The sequence below is a fragment of the Lithobates pipiens genome, unplaced genomic scaffold (assembly GCF_037356315.1).
Source record: "Lithobates pipiens isolate NorthernLeopardFrog02 unplaced genomic scaffold, aLitPip1_a1.2 Scaffold_8, whole genome shotgun sequence".
NCBI lineage: Eukaryota > Metazoa > Chordata > Amphibia > Anura > Ranidae > Lithobates > Lithobates pipiens.
The window spans coordinates 78,408,203-78,425,863 of NW_027507903.1; the positions used below are offsets into that span (position 1 = coordinate 78,408,203).

At 37.9% G+C, this 17,661-nt stretch overlaps 1 protein-coding gene across 1 annotated transcript in view; it reads left to right on the plus strand.

Annotated features, from left to right (window-relative positions):
* UNC13C (unc-13 homolog C) overlaps positions 1–17,661 on the plus strand; it is an 857,791-nt gene that overhangs the window by 690,858 nt on the left and 149,272 nt on the right. The window contains exons 26-27 of the mRNA XM_077472480.1: positions 13,445–13,533; positions 16,446–16,595. Coding sequence (XP_077328606.1) covers positions 13,445–13,533; positions 16,446–16,595 — 239 coding nt within the window. The remainder of the gene's footprint in view (positions 1–13,444; positions 13,534–16,445; positions 16,596–17,661) is intronic.

Below are 17,661 nucleotides of genomic sequence, written 5' to 3' on the forward strand. Positions count from 1 at the left end.
ACAGATCCCTGCCATTCCTAGTAATAAACAAATAAATAAATAAAAATGCCATTAATCTATCCCCTATTTTGTAGACGCTATAACTGTGCAAACCAGTCATTATACGCTTATTGCATTTTTAAACAAAAATATGTAGAAGAATACATATCGGCCTAAACGGAGGAAAAAAATGTGTTTTTTTTAAATTGGGATATTTATTATAGCAAAAAGTAAAAAAAACTAAAACTTGTCACTCTTCTTTTGTTTATAGTGCAATAAATAAAAACAGTAGAGGTGATCAAATACCACCAAAAGAAAGCTCTATTTGTGGGGGAAAAAATGATAAAGATTTGGGTACAGTGTTGCATGACCACGCAATTGTCATTCAAAATGTTATAGCGCTGAAAACTGAAAATTGGCCTGGGCAGGAAGCGGGTGAAAATGCCCTGTATTGAAGTGGTTAAAGAGGAATTGTTATAATCTAAATTATTTTAAAGATACTAGTCTCTGTTTTGGTTTAGTTTCTTTCACTCCCTTTCAAAGTTGCCTACAAGTAATAAGATGGAAAAATACATTTATATCTTAGCTGCATAAAAAAGATGAAATCCATCGTTTGTCATCATAGCTAGAACAAATTTAACAAGAAAACTCAGCTACTGAACAAAAAGCTGATTATTAATAATAATACTTTATAGCCAATCATATAAATACATGAAGCTGCTACATTTTATTTATGAATTTTTATAGCTGTATGTGAGCGTACTCACCAAAACATACACTCAAAGAGCTTTGAATACATATTGGCTGTAATTAGTTGAATTACATTATCAGTTCGTTAAGGCTAAGTCAACTTCTTCTTATCGTTGTTGCATATTATAAAAGGAGATTCTGATAGAATGCTTTGAAGCAACACAGTCATAAATGTGACCTAGAGTGTTTCAATGAGATACTTGGGTTGATTTACTGAAGTAGTTGAGAAGATTCTCAACTACATTAGCACAATAAATTGTATGAATATTCACATCAATTATTCAATAATGTGAAAAGATGATTTGTTCACTTTGAATACCAAACCATGTGCAGATGCTTTTCACATGATTGGATAATTGAAGTAAATATTCACACAATTTTTTCAGATTCTCTACTTTTTGAGTAAATCAATCTCACTTCCTTTACCAATATTCAATGCTTTAACCACTTAAGCCCCGAACCATTTGGTTGCCCAAAGACCAGAGCACTTTTTGCAATTCGGCACTGCGTCAATTTAACTGACAATTGCGCGGTCTTGTGATGTGTCTCTAAAACAAATAGAGCTTTCTTTTGGTGGTATTTGATCACCTCTGTGTTTTTTATTTTTTGTGCTATAAACAAAAAAATAGCGAATTTTGAAAAAAAACGCAATTTGTTTTATTTGCTATAATAAATATCCCCAAAAAATATATAAAAACAATTTTTTTCCTCAGTTTAGGCCAATATGTATTCTTCTACATATTCTTGGTAAAAAAAAAATCACAATAAGCATTTATTAATTGGTTTGCGCAAAAGTTATAGCGTCTACAAAATAGGGGATAGTTTTATGGCATGTTTACTAACAATTTTTTTTACTAGTAATGGCAGCGATCAGAAATTATGGCAGACAGATCGGACACTTTTGGCGCAATTTTGGGACCATTCACATTTATACAGCGATCAGCGCAATTAAAAATGCATTAATTACTGTGTAAATGTGACTGGCAGTGAAGGGGTTAACCACTAGGTGGTGCTGTAGGGGTTAAGTGTGTCCTAGGGAGTGATTATAACTGTGGGAGGGAGGGGCTGTGTGTGACACAACGCTGATCACTGCTCCAGATTACAGGGAGCTGTGATCAGTGACGGTGTCATTAGGCAGAACAGGGAAATGCTTGTTTACATTTCCCCATTCTTCCTCTCCACAAGACGATCGTGGGTATCCCCATAGACATCGAGTTTGTGGGACCTGCGATCACACTCACGAAGGTGCGTGCCATGATTCTGCCTGTACGTGCCCTTCTGCCGACATATATCAGCATGAGACGGTCAGCAAGCGCTTAAAATGTATTAATTTTTTTATTAACTTGGCAACCTTTTCAGTCTGAGTCTGTAATTGGTGCTCTTAGCTCCTATATAAGCTAGTTTTTAATACTCTCTTACTTAAGTATCAATTAAGACATTTACTACTATTTTAGAATTATGACAGATTTTAGGTGCTGAAAGTGGTACAATGTTTTGCATCGAAATGTGGCATTTTATATTGTAGGCCTGTAATTCTTAGGAATAACTCACTTAAATCTGTGAAAAGCAGAGTCTAGCAGACATCCCGGGTGTGATTAATTAAAATAGAATAAATAATTATAAATAATTATACCAAATACTAATATAATAATACTAAAAATTATTCAATAATGTAATCAAATCACAAACACGGAAATTTGCTCATTTGCAGAATTGTCACTGTCATTACTTTTCAGTATTTGATGACGGATCTCCCCACAAATCGCTATCCCTCAATTCTGCGAGTGATTCTAATTTATTATCGCTGTTTTCTAGCTGGTCTAAATCCACTATTGTTTCCAGTTTCCAGGCATAAAGAACAGTTTTTATAATATAAAACTGCATGCAGGACACTGGGCAGACCACTAGGGACAAAGGGGATGTGAAATAATTACATACAGCAATGTATTCTGTAAGATTACATCATACTGTATGTAATGTGTGTGTTTCACTTTTTGAATTTGGCACCGTTCTCCGTCCCCTTGCGTCGTAACGCTCGCAGGGAATGGAGCCCGACTCCGTGATAGATCGAGCGGAGGACGAGCTGCTCGCATAGCGGGGGGACAGCGCTGGATCCAGGGGATAAGGTAAGCATACTCATCCTTGATCCTGGGATGTGATCCCGAGTCTGACTCGGGGTTACTGCTAATGGTTCTGAATTTTCACCCCGAGCCAGACTCAGGAATACAGCCAGGGGGTTAAAGTAGATATTAACCCTAAATGAATGGCATTTGGTTTGTTAGTAGAGCATTGTGTATCATATACAATTGCCATTTTATTTATAGGAAAGTTATTGTTTTTTGCCCTTTTCACCCTTAGCGTTACATCTTAGTGCTGCTGAATACCAGCAACCTCTTTACAGTCACTTCCTGTCTACATGCACCCTAGGGATGATATCATGGTATTTCTCTGATTGGGTTTACTGATAGTGGACCATGTTTGTTTAATGTGTTGAAACAGCCACCTGTAATCTCCTTAGGAAGCCTGTGTAAAGCAGGCTGACAGTTCAAATCTCGTCCAGTTCAGCATGAACCATGTATGTGCAGGGTGAATGCACCCAAGTTGATTGATCGATCACTCTGGGTACAACCAGCCTGCCATTTTACATGCGATTACAGCTAGCAGTAACATCTGTATTCTCCTGACGGGATGGCTTCCCCTGCACCCCTCCCCTCCCCCTTCTGCCAGAAGAACACAATGGCTCCGCAGGAGTCAGTGTTGATGGGCTGGCTTAACAGGGTGAATATGCAAAAACTAAATTGTGAGAAAGGAAAAAAAAGCATTTTGAGTCTATAATAGATAGTGTATGAACAAAGACGCAGGATCACCAGGTATTATTTTGATGAAGCCTACAATTTAAAAATAATGTAAAGGACTTTTGAAATTGCTTTAACCACTTAAGCCCCAGGCCATTTTGCAGCTAAAGGACCAGGCCCCTTTTTGCGATTCGGCACTGTGTCGCTTTAACTGACAATTGCGCGGTTGTGCGATGTGGCTCCCAAACAAAATTGGCGTCCTTTTTTTCCCACAAATAGAGCTTTCTTTTGGTGGTATTTGATCACCTCTGCAGTTTTTATTTTTTGTGCTATAAACAAAAATAGAGTGACAATTTTTAAAAAAAAATGCAATATTTTTTACTTTTTGCTATAATAAATATCCCCAAAAATATATAAAAAAAAACATTTTTTTTTCTCAGTTTAGGCCGATAGGTATTCTTCTACATATTTTTGTTTTTACTAGTAATGGCGGCAATCAGCGATTTTTATAGTGACTTCTACATTAGGACAGACACGTCGGACAATGTTGACACATTTTTGGGACCATTGGCATTAATACAGCAATCAGTGTGATTAAAAATGCATGGATTACTGTAAAAATGTCACTGGCAGTGAAGGAGTTAACACTAGGGGGCAGTGTAGGGGTTAAGTGTGACCTAATGTGTGTTTGTTTACTGTAGGGGGCGTGGCTTGGCGTGTGATGTCACTGATCGTCTTTCCCTATGACAGGGAACAGACGATCAGTGACAGGCTCACTAGGAAGCACGGGGAGAGGTTTGTTTACACTTACCTCTCCTCATTCTTCAACTCTGTGACCCAATCGTGGGACACCGGCGGCGATCGGGTCCCGTGGCCAGTGTTACTGAGCTCAGGACCGGGTTGCGAGTGCGCCACCGGCGACGCAAGTGACCCGTGGCTGGGCTCTTAAAGGGCAACGTACCTGTATGTGCTTGTGCCCAGCCATGCCATTCTGCTGAGGTATATCGGCGTGAGGTGGTCCTTAAGTGGTTAACATGATAAACATTTTAATACATATTTTTGTAATTGCGTTTGTATATACTATATTCATCAGCTGTTCTAGTGTGGGATGTTTGCTAAAAGCCCTGAAAAAGAAAAACTTGGTAAAAATGTTCAGGAAAGCCCCCACACCCATAAAACAACTATCTCGGCTATGTCCAAAAGATTTGCAAAGTGTTTATTTTATTTTTTTCCAGATACTCTCAGATCACATGTTTTGCTTCTAGTGCCTTACTGCTGGGAATGATTATTTTATTGGCAATAGCATGACAGCACTATGAATGACCTTATGGTTCATTCTGAACACAAGTTCTGATCAAACCTTGGCATTTAGATAAATGATTGAATATTTATCCATTCAGTACATAATGTATAGTAGCGGTATTACTGACCTATTATATATAACAACTTCTTCTGTCAGTGTTTGTTAAGGATGCCAGTGGGAACAGGCACTGCGATGTACCACCAGTAATGCAAAAAAATAAAAAATTGGCATGGGGTACACCTGTAAATTCTACATCAGAAACTGTAGATCTGGTATGTATTTTAAGGGAAAATCCACACAAAAATAAAAAAGTGGGATTTCCCCCCAAAAAAATCCACACCAGACCCTTATTCAAGCATGCAGCCTGGCAGGAAAGGGGGGAGGGGGCCAAGTTTGTGGCACCCTATGATGAACCAAACCAGTCCACATACCCTCATCATGGGAGGGTACCTTGCTAGGGGGACCATGCTGATGAAGACAAGGGCCTTTTCCACACAGCCCTAACCTAGTGGTTGTGGGAATCTGTGGGGGGGTGCTTATCAGAATCTGGAAGCTACCTTTAACAATGAGGGGTGCCCAGATACTGGTCCCCCCATGTGAAAGAATGAGGCGTACATTGTATCCTTACACATTCACAGAAATAAAGGAAACTATAAACAAAGACAGACCCAGTTCTTGACAAGTCCATGGTGTAAATCCACCATCAATAACTTTATCCGTTGATGTACTGTAAATCCACATGAATCATGATTCTAATGCCTGCTGACCACCTGAAGGACAAAACCCACATTCCCTTTACATTTGTCTGTTCTCGTTGCTTTACTCCTACAGGTCTGGTGGATGACAGGTGTTATTGACAAAGAGGTGGCATCTCTCAAGTCATGTCATTGACCATACTTCATATTTTTTTGGTGAAAGGTCTTTCTTAAAATTCATACTGAAAGACGTGGTACTGTATGAGTTATGGGAAACCCCATGCATTTTTTTGTGGGTGTCTCCCATTAACATCTATATCAGACCGTCATCTGGGATAAAAATGTGGTATAGATAATAGAAATCCCCAGACCCCTTTTCTTTACAAATAGAATGAAGTGACTAAAGCTGCCATTTTGCCAGCAATTGTATTTAGTTATTTATTTTTTACAGGTACATATATAGTGTCATTAATTCATGCAGCACTTTAAATATGTGTTGTACATTCAGGTCAATCCCTACTCTCAATGAGCTAACTGTCTAAGGTCCCTAACTCGCATTTGTACACACACATACTAGGGCCAATTTAGACAGTTAACCTAGCATTATGTATGGGAGGAACTGGAGTACCCAGAGGAAACCCACTCACAACCATCCATGCAATCCATGCCATTTGTTTGACAATATCTAGTAAATCAGCCTAGAAAACGTTTGTTACTGCTTGTTGCAGTTTTTTTTAGCATTCAGCTCTTGTTGAATTCAGTGGTGTTTAGATTCAGCGCCAAAACTTTAGTTACATTCACTGGACCTGCCCGAACCAAACCCAGGTACGTTCGGCTCATGACTAATCGGCACCATTGCATCTAAAGCTACTGTGATCAGCTACATTCATTTGGCGTTCTGTAGAAAGCACATTATTTTTAGGGGTTCAGCAAGTTGGAAACCCCTGTAATAACAAACCTAGTCTCTGCAATCACTGACATTCTTGATTCATTACACCTGACCTCAGTATTCCAGCCTCATACATTAAGAACAACCTTGCACTCTATGTTTTTGTAATAAGCATTTAGAGTAAAAAAAATAAAAACACATTTAAATCAGTTATGTAGCAGAAACTGTAGCACAAAACAAGTAGCAAACTTTAACAGTACAAGTTCACTTCAGGCAACATTTGCATTTTGGATAAACACCTGCTTGTAGAGCATGCTGTAAATGTGCACGCAAAAAGGAATCCACAATCATTAAAACTTTAATGCCATCTGACCCATGCCTATCTATTAGTTTCCCATAAACACGCTGAGGCCACAAACAAGTCTTGTACTAAATCTAATTATTATTATTAGTTATTTCTCTGGATGTGTAGAAGATAGTTAAACAGCAAAATACACAGGGAAAGGTTAATAGGAATATGAATATCACAATATAGCTTGTAGATATAGAGAAATGTGGTGTAAATATCAAAATAAGGTAGCTGGCTATTACTTTTGTTATTGTTATATGTCTTATAACTTTTTCATAAGAACATAAAAGAGAGCAATTTTTTGGGGCAGAAAAAACAGCCTGCTTTGTCCATGGATAGATTAAAATTGATTCCACAATTTAATCAAAACTGTATAATTAACCACTTGCAGACCGGACCAATTTGCTGGTCAAAGACCAGACCCCTTTTTGCGATTTGGCACTGCGTCGCTTTAACTGACAATTGCGCGGTCGTGCGACGTGGCTCCCAAACAAAATTGACGTCCTTTTTTTCCCACAAATAGAGCTTTCTTTTGGTGGTATTTGATCACCCCTGCGGTTTTTATTTTTTGCGCTATAACCAAAAATAGAGCGACAATTTTGAAAAAAACGCATTATTTTTTACTTTTTGTTATAATAAATATCCCCCAAAAATATATAAAAAAACATTTTTTTCCCTCAGTTTAGGCCGATACGTATTCTTCTACATATTTTTGGTAAAAAAAAATTTGCAATAAGCGATTATTGATTGGTTTGCGCAAAAGTTATAGCGTTTACAAAATAGGGATAGTTTTATAGCATTTTTATTAATAATTTGTTATTATTTTTTTTTTTACTAGTAATGGCGGCGATCAGCGATTTTTATTGTGACTGCGACATTGTGGGGGACCCATCGGACATTTTTGACACATTTTTGGGACCATTGTCATTTATACAGTAATCACTGCTATATAAATGCAGTGATTCCTGTGTAAATGACACTGGCAGTGAAAGGGTTAACCAGTGGGTGGCAGTGTAGGGGTTAAGTGTTCCTAGGGGTGTGTTACTAACTGTGGGGGGGTTGGGCTTTCATTTAGTGAACACTGATCTCTGCTCCAATCACATGGAGCAGAGATCAGCATCACTAGTTGCTAGGCAGAATGGAGAAATGTTGTTTACACAGCATTTCCTCCATTCGGCCGCTCCGTGAGATGATCGCGGGGATGCCCGCGGCGATCGAGTCCGCGGGTCCCACGACCGGACTCACGGGGGTCCCGACCAGCGCTCCCGATGGCAGGGCGGCATTGAATATTGGACGTACCTGTACGCCAATATGCCTGCCCATGCCATTCTGTCGACGTACATCGTCGTGCGCTGGTCAGGAAGTGGTTAAAGCCTCTGTACTTTGGTTCTATATACAGGAAGATATTTAGTGTACCAACCTACCCCTGTCTAATGATCTAGGAGGTGCTTTTGCTTACTTTTTTCATGTAAGATATTTATTCCCAAACGTACCCACTGTGCATTCAAGCAAACCTGTTGAGCATTCCCAAATACACCAGTTGTGATCACACAAGGTTGCCAGTTAGATTCAGAAAAAGATGTAGGAAACTTGAAAAATATCAGTACATATTTCATTCATTGTCTAAAATACAATACAATGCTCACTTAAAGAACTTGTTGGACAGGGCAAATGTTATACTGGCAATTGCACTTCATATGTTATATTCAACTGTCATGGTTTGAGGTACTTACGTCTGCCAAATAAATTAGGGAAAACCACAAAGGTACATCACAATATCTCACTCTCACTCATACAATTATGTCAAATCTTAGTGATAACTATTGTATAGGGAATCTTTAAGAAAGGAGGAACCAATTAGGCCTCATACGCACATTACTTTTTTTCCCCACATTTTTCTGCCTCTAAGACCCCACATTTAAACGCTTGTGGACACCTGTGCAAGGACACATAGGCCTGCATAGAGGTATGTTTAGGGGCAGAAAAAAAATCTAATGATTCCAACAGCCATGTTTTTAATGCCCTGTGTGCATGAGACCTTATAGTCAGACTTGCCTTGGAAGAGGAGGGGACTTTACAGACCTTTATAAAACAGACCCACGCACCCTTATGGAATGCAGTCTCTTCAATCTAGCTTCAAAGGCATACAGGGAACTCAGCCTAAGGTAAATCAAAGAGACATTGGGGTTGATTTACTAAAACTGGGGGAGTGCAAAATCTGGTGCAGATGTGCATAGAAACCAAGCACTTTCCAGTTATTTTTTAAAGCTTAAAGAGTATGTAATTCATTTTATATTTCTGATATGTACTTGTATAAACAAGTATCCTGTTCCCTATGTATTGCTTCTTTTGTGTAAAATTGAACTCACAAGTTAGAAGCTAATTGGTTACCATGCACAGCTGCCCCAGATTTTACACTTTCCCGTTTTAGTAAATCAACCTTATATTTTTTTATAGTATGTGGAGCATTTCCTTGTTAACATTGGTCTTTCACACTTTACAGCGCATTACTGCAATACACAATAATACACCAACCATAGTGCTATTCATTTTGAACCTGTGGTGGCACTATTGGATCACAGAACACACAACATTTTTGATTTTATAAAGACAATTAGTTCAGAATTCAACCCATGTATGGCCTGCTTTTGTATCTAAAATGGCATAGCTGCATAATATTGTAGCCATTTCTGAAAACTGCTTTATACTTGAATACTCACATTTTATGGGGTCAGCATTGTTTGGCAGAATCATATGTCTAAGCCTAAAAAAATATTTGGGGTCATGTCACATATAGTTATTCATTTGTTGCTGGGGTTCCAGGAATGTGTATAGAAGAAGCTATCTTAATAGCTAGTTATCCAATGCAGACATTGATGATCTTGACATACCAACAATTTGTAGCTAGATAAACAAGCATTTGTTGCGCTATAGAAGCAACTCTATGAAATGTATTTACTAAATAAAAATAGACTGTTCACTTTGCAATGGGAATTTTCCACAGAGCTTAGTGGATGAGGTGAAGGTCTTCATTGCAAAGTGAAATATCACCACATTCACTAAGCTCTGGGGCAAATTCCCTTGCAAAGTTCAACGTTTCTTTTAAAGTGTAGAGCCTATTTGCTTTTAGTACATCAACCCCTATGACTAGCCACAAAGAAAACAATGAAAGGGCTTTGCATCTGCTACAGTATTTTGCTCAAAGTTTGCTAGTGTAGCATGGCCCATAGGCTCCGACAGTAAAACAAGGCAGGAAACACAAATGCAAAGAGTAGTTTCCATGGCAACCAAACAATATGCATCAAATATGCTTTAGTAAATTGTAATGGTTTTTCTAGGGGTGAATGTGGTTTTCCCCTTGCACTCTGTACTGAATAAACCATATTATGCCCCAGCCTGCTGTTGCAGTTGATACACTTCAAAATAAAATAGCTCCGGACTCTTGTGGTGCTTTCTAATTTACAGCATAATTTGGTCATACAGTAATGCAATACAATAAAAGCTGTAAATCTTTCAGGTAGCACATGCCATGTGAAGCTCATTTACAGTATATAAAAAATGCAGTGACTGGTTGCCTTTATATAGACTTCTGATATTGGCAGTTATGTTGTATAAAACAGGGCACCAGGTCATGCCACATTTGACAAAGCCCAGTTTCCTAGCTCTTCACTGCACTATAAAAAGTATGCCAAAAGGAAGCTTTTTCACTGCTTTTAACACACAAAACATCTTCAACCACCATGGTCAAATAAAGATCCATAAGCCACACATAATGTAGCAGACCCATGTGCATGAATTGAGATGAATGGCAGCCTCAGCCTGGACTGCAGCCAGGCCACACCCACAACTTGATTTATGGGCATGTACCATCCCCATGAATAATCCCCAGGGAGTGGAGTAAAACACCTTGGGAGCATAGCCTGACCGGAGTCCAGGCTGAGGCTGGCATTCTTCTTGTTTCATGCACATGGGTCTGCTTCATGATATGCGGCTTATGGATCTTTTACTTTGACATTGCTGCAGCTTGGAGCTAGGATGAGCTCCCTGTCCTTTTCTGCACTCACAGCGGTCTAGTTGGACTTCACCTCTCTATCTGAGCAGCACCTAAATTTGCTCTTTTTGGGTCACACTTCAACTACCAATCTTAAAGTCCAAATGTCCAAATCAAGGATTTTGCATGGACAACATTTTTTTTTCCTTTAATACAGTCATCGTAATCAGCCCCTACATTTTTCAGAATATTGGGATTTAGAAACAATATGCATATTTTCTATTCTTCCAGGAAACCAATTAAACTGACTATAAAATTTAGGGATGTTAATAACTTGCATGCTGCAGTCAAGCTAGAGATTACTGTCCAGGGTGCAATTCTCCTTTAAGCCTAAAGCCAAGTTATTCACTATGTTAAGTACTGCATGTGGGGTAGATAAACCAATATTTCATTAATCCATAAAATAGGCTGTGCTCTCAAATAAATGAAACAGAGGTAGTAAAATGAAATCTCTGTAGATTGCTTGCCACAAATGATACTGACATTAATTTGATGATTTAAAACAGTAAATGGCCATGTTGAATGCTGTCTAATCTAGAAGTGGGCAATCATTAACAAAACTCATTTTGTATAAACTTTACTGTCTATTACTTTCACTCCCAAAATTCCTAAAGGCCCCATGCTGTATAATATTAGCGTAGGCTGAATTTAATATTGGAACATTTATTCTAAAATCCCATTGTTGAAAATTTGGAAATACTGTAAACAGCTCATTCACTATTTAACCCACTTACTGACAGCCAAATTAAAATATGAAAAAAGCATAAAAAAGTCTAGACAAAATAAATGCGCTTGATACCGTAGAGACGCTATACACTATGCACATTTTATAACCTACTTAACAAACTGATCTTTCACATTAACGTTGAGCTTAAAATCAATTGATTGTCCCTTTTAACATTCCGTACAGCATGTTATTTCAATACAATTCCTTGGTAACTACTAACTACATGTCAAGTCAATGGCAATTAACATGGGATCACAGTGCACTAGCCTTATCAGACTTTCAGCAAGATTTCCTTGTGTTTTGTCACTGAACTGCTTCCCAATGTACACTTCCCAACAGAAAGAAAATATTCTTTCCACAATAATTAAGGGATTTCTGATGAAGCAAAGGGGACAGAAGTGACAAAATGACACCATTGCAGTTATATTGTATTCATCTACTTCCTTTGTACAAAAAGCAATTAAATGTACAAACTTGTTACATGGAGGTATTAAGATCACTCGCACTGTTAGGCAATACTTATTACTCCAACATTTTTATTCTCTGCCTGAGAACATCAGAGTCCATGTACTTGCACCACTAGAAAAGCATCTGTATAGCGTTATTCTGGTGAGACTTACTCTAAATAGTGCAATATAATTCTTTAGGAATGTAAAAAAAAATCTTTCAAACCTGACTAAGAATATGGGGGTCTCTAAATAATGGCATGCAATAAGAACTCTGTAAGACATTAGTGAATGCTGGTGCTACACAAGCGGATATACAAAATACCAGTAGGCAGTATAGCAGATTGAGTGAAAAAAAATGTAGCTGGATAGCCGCACTCCAAAGTATTCAACTTTATTGCAAAAATATGATTCAAATCATGCCATCTAGGCTAATGTACAGACTAACTGCACAGCCGCTGACATGTTTCACACCAGACACAGTGCTTAGTCATAGCTATGAAGCTATGACTAAGCTATGACTAAGCACCATGTGTGGTGTGAAACATGTCAGCGGCTGTGCAGATAGTCTGTACATTAGCCTAGATGCCGTGATTTTAACCATATTTTTGCAATAAAGTTCAATACTTTGGAGTGCGGCTAACCAGCTACATTTTTTTCACTGTGATTCCTGTTGCAAACAGAGGCGGCACTCTGTGGGATTGTGGGACAGCTGTTTTGGAAGAGGTCATTACTTTGGAGTGGTAATCTTTTTGTATCAGTATAGTAGATTGTTCTGGCAATAGCAGTTACTGAAAAGCATGAGTGTAAGGCTTCTTGCACAAGGGAGTAAAAAATGCAAAGTTTTTTAGTTCTGGATATAGATGCATTGTTATCTATGGAGCCATACACACAGCTGTGTATAAATCAGTAGAAGAGATATAGGTACAGGGTCGTAAAACGAAAATGTTATATTTAAGTGCAGTAATTTACATGCATACATGTGTTTATGCACCTATACACATGTTTACATGCGTATATATGCATGTATATTGCAATACTAGCCCTAAAGAATGTTACGCTTGTATATGCTTTTATGCACGTTTATGCAAAGTCTTTACAGAACATTTTACTCAGGAGCTTTATGTCAACATGATCCTGAGTGTACACATCAGTCCATACTTATGTCCATATGCAACTGGCCTTTTTTGCTTTAAGCCTTGGCAGTTTTTCATTAAATACCCCTTATATGCTATCCCATGTTTGGTAAACAAAAATACATCATAGTGTTGTTGGATTCCTTTAGCTAAAATATATCAACTAATTTGTTTCAACAATGAGCAATCATTTCCAGATTCTCTGGCAAAGTGTTGGGAAAATCATCATTAAAGAAGACTTAAGTCAGCTTAGTTTTAGATAGGGTTTCATATATGTTATAAAATATGCACTAATCATGTACGTGTAAATGTTCCCCTCTACAGCTGGATCCTGATGCCAGTATAATGCTAAAAGAACTTCAAGTGAAGCTCAGTTCAGTGCTTGATGAACTCAGCTGTATATATGGCACAAGGTAAACACCCATGCATCTTTATTATGAAATGTTTAATATTATATATACAGAATATAAGAGTTTCTATTTGTGTAATGCCCCGTACATACGATCAAACTTTCCGACAACAAAACCATTGATTTTTGTTTGAAGGATGTTGGTACCAACTTGTCTTGCATACAGACAGTCACACAAATGTTGGCCAACAATTAGGAACGTAGTGACGTACAAGACGTAAGTGAGATCTCCATTATGAACGCTAGTTATACCTCTGGATCGTACTTGATTCGGAGCATGCGTGGACATTTGTCCGATGGACTTGTGCACACACAATCAGAAAGTCTGACAATAAGCATATGTTGGCGGAAAATCTGAGAACCTGCTAGCCAGCATTTGTTGATGGAAAGTCCGACAACAAATGTTCGATGGAGCATACACATGGTCGAACTTTCCACCAGCAAGCTCACATCCAACATTTGTTGTTGGAAAATCCGATCATATGTACGGGGCATTATGAATAAATGGTAATGTCGTGTTCTTTGTGTAAACATTAATGTAGCTTCCGTAAAGAGGTTATGTCTATAATTACACTAGAGAATGCTTCAAATGCAAAAAAACAATCACACAAATAATCTAGGAAGGTGACTTGCTGACAAAAGCTGTTTACTGAAGAAGAAAAAAAAAGAAAAAAACAACCACTATGAGAAAAAACGGAGGTGTAAAAATAGCAACTAAATGGGTTGATTATTTTATTTTCCTAAAAAAAAAAAAAGTTAAGACAGGTTACTACGGGCAACAGCTCTGATTTTTTTAGAACCCGCAAATCCGTTCCAGCAACAATATTCTATTGTTTGCATGACATATGTATTGTATTTCATCTTACTGGTTAGTAAGAAGTGCATTTGCTAATATATATTTATACTAGCAAATTATAATGCAGAAAAAGTAGGTGCTGTAGCAGACACTTCATCACTTAAATCTGCTACACACCTTTTTATGGTCCCATGCAATAGGATCTAATGATACAAGGGTAATAAGGTGTTGCATGTTGTCAAACCATGTACACTTACTTGTGTAAGGGTCACAATCAACCACACAGTACTTGGATACAATAAAAGGTCCCCTATTACCTATAAGAGGTCTGGGATGAGGTCAGGTACCATCTAAAACCAGATCTGGTGTAAATTATAAAAATATCAGTTTAGACTTAAAAGAGAACTTCAGAACCCTACATTTATTCAAGGAAACAGCAGCCCTATATGTGGGAACACATTTGCTCTTTTTGGTGTTCACATGTTTCTAATATTTACTAGGGTATACAATATTTCTAAATCTAGGAATTGCTCCTTATCAACCTGTTCTAGCTGGGGTGATCTGAGTCTTTCCAAAAAAAATAGCAGGCATCAACCAATAGAAGCTAAACACTATTTGCTTTTGCATTAGATTAATTATTCCAGCAACTGATGACAGTACATAAACTAATTTTTTAATGAAAGACCATTCTAGCTACAAAGAGAAATTGTATTAATAAATACATGGTAGATTGTTAATAAGGTGTAATGTGCAAAGGCTATAATAACACATAACAGCTTTTATTGTTCACTTCAAAGATGTAATATTGTAATTTAACATCTATCCTTAAATCAGGAGAGGTCCTTTAAATGCAGAGCACTGCAGCACCTTCTTACTATATCCATGTACCAAGCACACAAATCAGTTGACTTTATATTGTTACATTCTATATTCAGTTATTCCCTGTACATAAATGTGTGGCTTTTTTGGAATATACTGTACTGCCCTAGCAATAAAAACATATTCAGTACATCTGTGTAACACATGGCCTTTCCCTATGTTTTATCCCATTAAAAATGCTGTATTTACATTGCAATATAGGTCGAACCCTCCAGAAATCCAGTAAGCTCCTTACCTATTGTTTGAGCCGGCATCACTACCTCTACAGTGTTATCTTCCCTGCCCGCTCTCCCTTCAGGACTAAATATGGCCTTCCCATATCTGTATCTCAATACAATAAGGGAGTGTTCTGTAGTCCAACATGTTTGAGCTTTTTGGAAAGGGAATTAGGAAATGCACAACAATGCAGTCGTATTGTTTTTGGATTTCGGAGCTCAAAACTGACAGCTCACATTTGCATGTTGCAATCACTTCTGGATTTCCCGCAAAAGAAACATTTCACAAAGGATATTTGAGAAAAATTTTATATCACTAGTAAAACTGTACTTTTACAAATTTGATTTTTTTTTAAGGGCACTAATACGTGTGGACTGCTTTTACTATAAAGTTTCTCTATAGGCATCACATTTTCAAGTCTTAGATAGGCTACAGAGTGGTAAAACCTAAAGATAAAACCTCTTGTTGGAAAATGTGTCCCTTTATTATACTTGTTACATTACTTTTTATAATATATTGAAAATGTGGCACTACGTTAAAATGTAATAATTATTATTATGATTATTGATTAGATATTATTATTTTGATGCTAAAGGCACGTTAATGCCTTTAATTAATAATAGTCTGCTGTTTTCAGCTTTCTACAGCTTACAAAAAAAAATACAGTGATAGCCATAATTTGTTAATAAAAAAGAAGCATCAGAAGCAATATATTTTGAAGCACAGACAAAAAAAAATTATCTGTATTGGCTTTAACTCACACAAGCTTAGTAAAGCTTAACAGCAATGCTGGCAATCAGCACCATAGTATAGAATTTAGAATATAAAATGAGCAGACGGGGAGACATCAGTGCAGGGAAATGTAAAGAAGCAGTATTTCAAATGAAGAAAAAATAAATAAAGAGGCAATGATAAAAATCTTTGTAGGACACTTCCTTTACTTCTTTTGTGTTTGACAAAGCATCTCACTTGGTGGCACAAAAAAAGAAGTCTAAAAACCTAATTCAGGATTCTTCTGTTTCCAGTTTCCAGATCATAATTGAAGACTGTGTGAGACAAATGAATGTAGAATTAAATCAGATGAGAGGGAATGGAAACACATCTACAAACAGGAACAACGCAGCCATGGATGCTGAAATTGTACTGCGGCCTTTGATGGATTTTCTGGATAAAACGTTAGTACTGACTGACCAGTGTTGATGTGCCAATGCCTTTTAATGTTTGTTGTTTAAATATTTTTTTCTTGTAAACTGAGTAAATATGCAACAGTGTTTGAATAATACAGTATTAATAAAATGAGATCATCAGGTTTAGGGATGAGCCGAACAGCCCCTGGTTTGGTTCGCAGCAGAACATGTGAACAGGCAAAATATGTGATCAAACATGCAAACACCGTTAAAGTCTATGGGACACGAACATGAAAAATCAAAAGTGCTAATTTTAAAGGCTTATATGCAAGTTATTGTCATAAAAAGTGTTTGGGGACCTGGGTCCGGCCCCAGGGGCCATGTATCAATGCAAAAAAAAGCTTTAAAAACTGCATTTTTTTTCGGGAGAATTGTTTTTAATAATGCTTAAAGTGAAACAATAAAAGTGAACTATTCCTTTAAATTTCATTCTGGGGGGGGGGGGGGGGGGTCTATAGTATGCCTGTAAAGTGGCGCATGTTTCGAACAGTCCGAGAGCAAAATTACATTTCTAAACTAAAAAAAGTAATTTAAAAGGACTCGTGGCTACGTAACTGGGTGGCCCCGCCTCCTCTGATGGTTTTCCCATAGCATCATAGGGGGCGGGGTCACCTGGTGACATCACCGTGTGGCCCCACCATCAGTTATAAAATCGCTGTTACCCGAGAGGACGGTCATTACGGTGGGTGCCGCCCATGGAGGCAGGTCAGTCATTTTTTTTGGGGGGGGGGGGTGGTTCGGTCCGTCGGCGGAGCAAGAGAAGAAGAAGACTTTGTGGGACAGTTTTTTTTTTACTTTTTAATAAAGGACTTGTCCCAAGTCATCTCATGTAATTTTTACCATTTTCCCACTTTTTTTGTGAAATGGTAGCCGTTATCATTTCACATAGGGGTAGGCCAGGATCTGGGGTTCCCCTTGTTAAAGGGAGATTCAAGAGTCTGATAATCCCCCTGCCCGCAGACTGCCACAACCACCAGGCAAGGGTTGTGGAGATGAGGCCCTTGTCTGTCCCCATCAACATGGGGGCACAGTGCTTTGGCTACCCAAAGCACCC